Source organism: Limulus polyphemus, unplaced genomic scaffold (genome assembly GCF_000517525.1).
Source record: "Limulus polyphemus unplaced genomic scaffold, Limulus_polyphemus-2.1.2 Scaffold2049, whole genome shotgun sequence".
In the NCBI taxonomy this organism is placed as follows: Eukaryota; Metazoa; Arthropoda; class Merostomata; order Xiphosura; family Limulidae; genus Limulus; species Limulus polyphemus.
In genome coordinates this window covers 210,634-214,444 of record NW_013667659.1, presented here as the reverse complement: position 1 = coordinate 214,444, position 3,811 = coordinate 210,634, and the positions used below count along the sequence as shown (strand labels likewise).

The 3,811-nt window shown below is 39.2% G+C and overlaps 1 protein-coding gene across 3 annotated transcripts in view; it reads right to left on the bottom strand.

Moving 5' to 3' along the window:
* Positions 1-340: 340 nt before the first annotated feature.
* Positions 341-3,811, bottom strand: part of LOC106465781 (TOG array regulator of axonemal microtubules protein 2-like) — a 42,502-nt gene continuing 39,031 nt past the window's right edge. For 2 of the 3 annotated variants that reach the window (XM_022393718.1, XM_013926016.2), the window contains one exon: positions 342-606. In XM_022393718.1, the coding sequence (XP_022249426.1) occupies positions 511-606 (96 nt within the window). In that variant the 3' untranslated portion in view covers positions 342-510. Of the gene's footprint in view, positions 607-3,811 lie in introns of all 3 variants that reach the window. The other variant, XM_022393717.1, reaches the window with a different exon arrangement.

Sequence of the window (3,811 nt, the reverse complement as noted above, 5' to 3'; positions counted from 1 at the left end):
CAGAAAATCTTAATATCAGTATTTCAATAAAGAGGACTCGACAAAAACCTCAAACTTGTCGGTTTCATGCGGGTTTAAAATCAGGATAGTTCACATGTTTATTTAATTAAACAGCATTGTGAGGCTGAAGCAATAAGCCGTAGATGTACTCATTAAGTTTGGCATTGGTCGAAAGGATCATTTGCTTTCCCCTGACAATATTTTGGGAACAAAATATGTGACAACGATTTCAAAATTCTAATTTAATATATTAAGTATCAGGAATATAAATACTTAATTATAAAGGTTATTTGTTATATTGTTTTAAGATAATTTTATTCAATTTATAAACTCTCCGAAACAGATGTCGCTACAATCCCATATGTTAACTTTCCAGTTTAATAGACTCACTTTTCGTACAAATACAGCGAGACAAAGAATAACAAGAAACCCATTCTCCAGTAAAAATCAGATCCAAAGGCTATATTTTTTCTGGTTAACCCTATTAGAAACAGGATGCATTGTCATGATTTAAGTTAGCTTCTTAGCTCTGACTGAACGATTTATCGAGAAATCTGATTTAGTTGATTTGAACGAGATACCTTCTTCAGGCCTTTTGCCAACACCCTGAAAATGAGTAAATAACGATTATTATATATATATATATATATATATATAAACTTACAATATTATAATCCCATCAGTTCAGAACCCACGTTTCATGAAACAGTTGTATTGTTATGTGAATTGTTTTCAAAGTTTGTTAATCATTCTATACAATTCATTATGAAATTAACTAAGAAGATATAACTTCTAATTAATCAATGCAAATATGTAACTCGTTGGTCTGTATTTCAAGATAGAAGATATATAAAATATAAAGTTCATCTAGAGGTAGCTTAACGCAGATCAATCACATTTCAAAACTTTTACATTACTTTCGGTAATGTCTCTAATATTGTATATTAACACATAGATCTGACGCCACAAACAACGTCAGAATTTGTAATATACACTATGCTGCGAAGTGTATTGAAACACCCCTTGAACATATGGTATAACACACCCAGCATGCTCTACTAGGGTACCTAGCAAGTATGATTAGGAAAGTTGAAAGGCACCGAAACATAAGGAATCCCACAAATTTCAGAGAAAGGAGATCATGGGCTCCTCAGAGGTGTAAGAGGCAAATTAACAATGGAGGGGGTGGGGGGTGCACAAGGTTTATTTGACCAAGCGGCTGGGCCCGGCATGGCCAGGTGGTTAAGGCACTCGACTCGCAATCTGCGGGTTCGCATCGCCATCCCACCAAACATGCTCGCCCCTTCAGCCGTGGGGGCGTTATAATGTGACGGTCAATCCCACTATTCGTTGGTAAAAGAGTAGCCCAAGAGTTGGCGGTGGGTGGTGATGACTAGCTGCCCTCCCTTTAGTCTTACACTGCTAAATTAGGGACGGCTAGCGCAGATAGCCCTCGTGTAGCTTTGCGCAAAATTCAAAAAAAAAACAAACCAAGCGGCTGAGGTCCAAGGCTCGCCTTAGGGCCCTGGAAGCTCTTGGATTCTGGTTTTAAATTTTATGCATTCTCATGTTTTTCCTGAGAATAATTTTCGTAATTTTGATACATTTTTACTGGGATATACTTAAAAATGGGGAGGGGCCATCTTGCTTCCTACGCCACTGCTACTGGAAATGTAAGGAAGAGGCAAGTCTCAATGTTTGTTCTCGTCAAAATGAATGTACCAAAACAAAATTTGAAATTTCAGCGAAATTCTGACCTGATAGACAAAAAAAAAGTATTGCATTTATTTACAACGCACATGCTTTCGGACTTCGGTTCCAATGGCACAAGTGGGTGATAATGATGACCCATTCCCCCTAAACGGGTTTAACCTCAGGTAACAGCTTAATACACCTAGATAGACTAGAACAAGGCAGGTAAAGGGTCTTTCTTGTTCAAGGATAATAACAGCATAATACCGAGTAATAAAAGATTTAAGACGGCTTCACTAGGTAATGAAAAAACATTCGACGTTTCGACACGATTTTATCATCCTAAAAACTTTTATTTTCTAAAAAGTGGGTTCCTCCTTATCAAGTTTTAATAATACGGGGTTGTCTCGAACTCGCAAGTGTTCGACTACAGGAGCCATGCTGCTACACATCGTAAAAGTGATTAAATTGGGATTTTGATAGAATTGGAACTTTTTCTTCTTCTTTCCTTAATCCACTTTGACATTCTTACTAGAAGAACACAACTTAAATGGGTTTAATCTTCTAGAGGCGAAACACCATTCCAGACCATTCCGCTCCAATTTAATCCCTGGCTAAAGGCAAATCCAATGTTGAACATACCCACCGCCAAATTTTAAGGTACTCTTGTCTGACCGAATACTGAGATTTGACCATTTCACGGTCCAAAGTTTCTATGGCAACAGGCCGCGAAAATTAAACCCTCGGAGTAAACAGTTCGATCTCGCTAACTTATAGGCCACGGCTTGCCCTTATCTGAAGCTGAAGGACTTTTGTTTGCAAAATATTAAAAATTCTCTAGTCTGCATGCTACATTCTGTGAAGCCTCCCACCCGCCCAATCACCCCCACGTGGCACAGCGGTATCTCTGCGGACTTACAACGCTAGAAACCGGATTTCGATACACGTGGTGGGCAGAGCACAGATAGCCCATTATGTAGTTTTATGCTTAATTACAAATTAAAGACTAAACTCAACCAATTAAAGGCCAATTAATCCGATCCTGGAAAGGATAAAAACTGTCATTTCAACTCAGTAACATTATTTATATAGCCTGTCTAGGGTTTCCTGTCGTGTTTGAAAATCAAGATATCCTTGAATCCTTTCTTTTACAGATGAAAGAAGGTAGTTACTCTATCCAAGTGCGATGCTACATGTACCGTTTCAGGAGAACTATAACGAAGTTTGTTTCTTAAATTTCACGCAAAGATACTTGAGGGCTATTTGCGCTAGCCGTCCCTAGCTTTGAAGTGAAAAACTAGAGGGAAGGCAGCTAGTCAACATCACCCATCACCAGCACTTAGGCTACCCTTTACCAACGTAAAGTTAGACTGACCATCACTTTATAATGCCCCTACGGCTAAAAGGGCGAGCATGTTCGGTGTTGGGATTCGAACCCACAACCTACAGATTGCGAGTTGAGCCCCGATCACAAAAACTGCCTTTCCCAATGATAACTACATTTCAAGATACTTGTAGATGCTGTGATCAAACATGTTCAACCTCAAATTCAAAAACAAATTTATTTCGTAGCTGGACCCTAGGAAAACAGTTTTACAGAACTGTTTTACGTTCTTCCAACTAATTTCTTTTAGAAATTCGAGATTTCAAAAAATAGTTATTTCACTTTATTTAGGTAATCATTTACAAATGGTAATAAGAATAAATACACCGTATCTTGACCGTAATTACAAAATGCAATGAACTTTCTAGGTGGGCCCTGAATATACTGAGAACTGAGGTTTGAATTTCGCACAATGCTACACTAGGGCTATCTGCGCTAGCCGTCTCTAATTTAGTAGTGACAGACTAGTCATCACCACCCACCGCAAACTCTTGGACTACTCTTTTACCAACGAATAGTTGGATTGACCGTCACATTATAACGCCCCCACGGTCGAAAGGTGAGTATGTTAGATGGGACGGGGATTCGAACCCGCGACCCGCAGATTGCGAGTCGAGCGCCCTAACCATCTGGCCATGCCAGGCCCCTGAATGTTTGTTTGTTTGTTTTTGAATTTCGCGCAAAGCTACACGAGGGCTATCTGCGCTAGCCGTCCCTAATTTAGCAGTGTAAGAC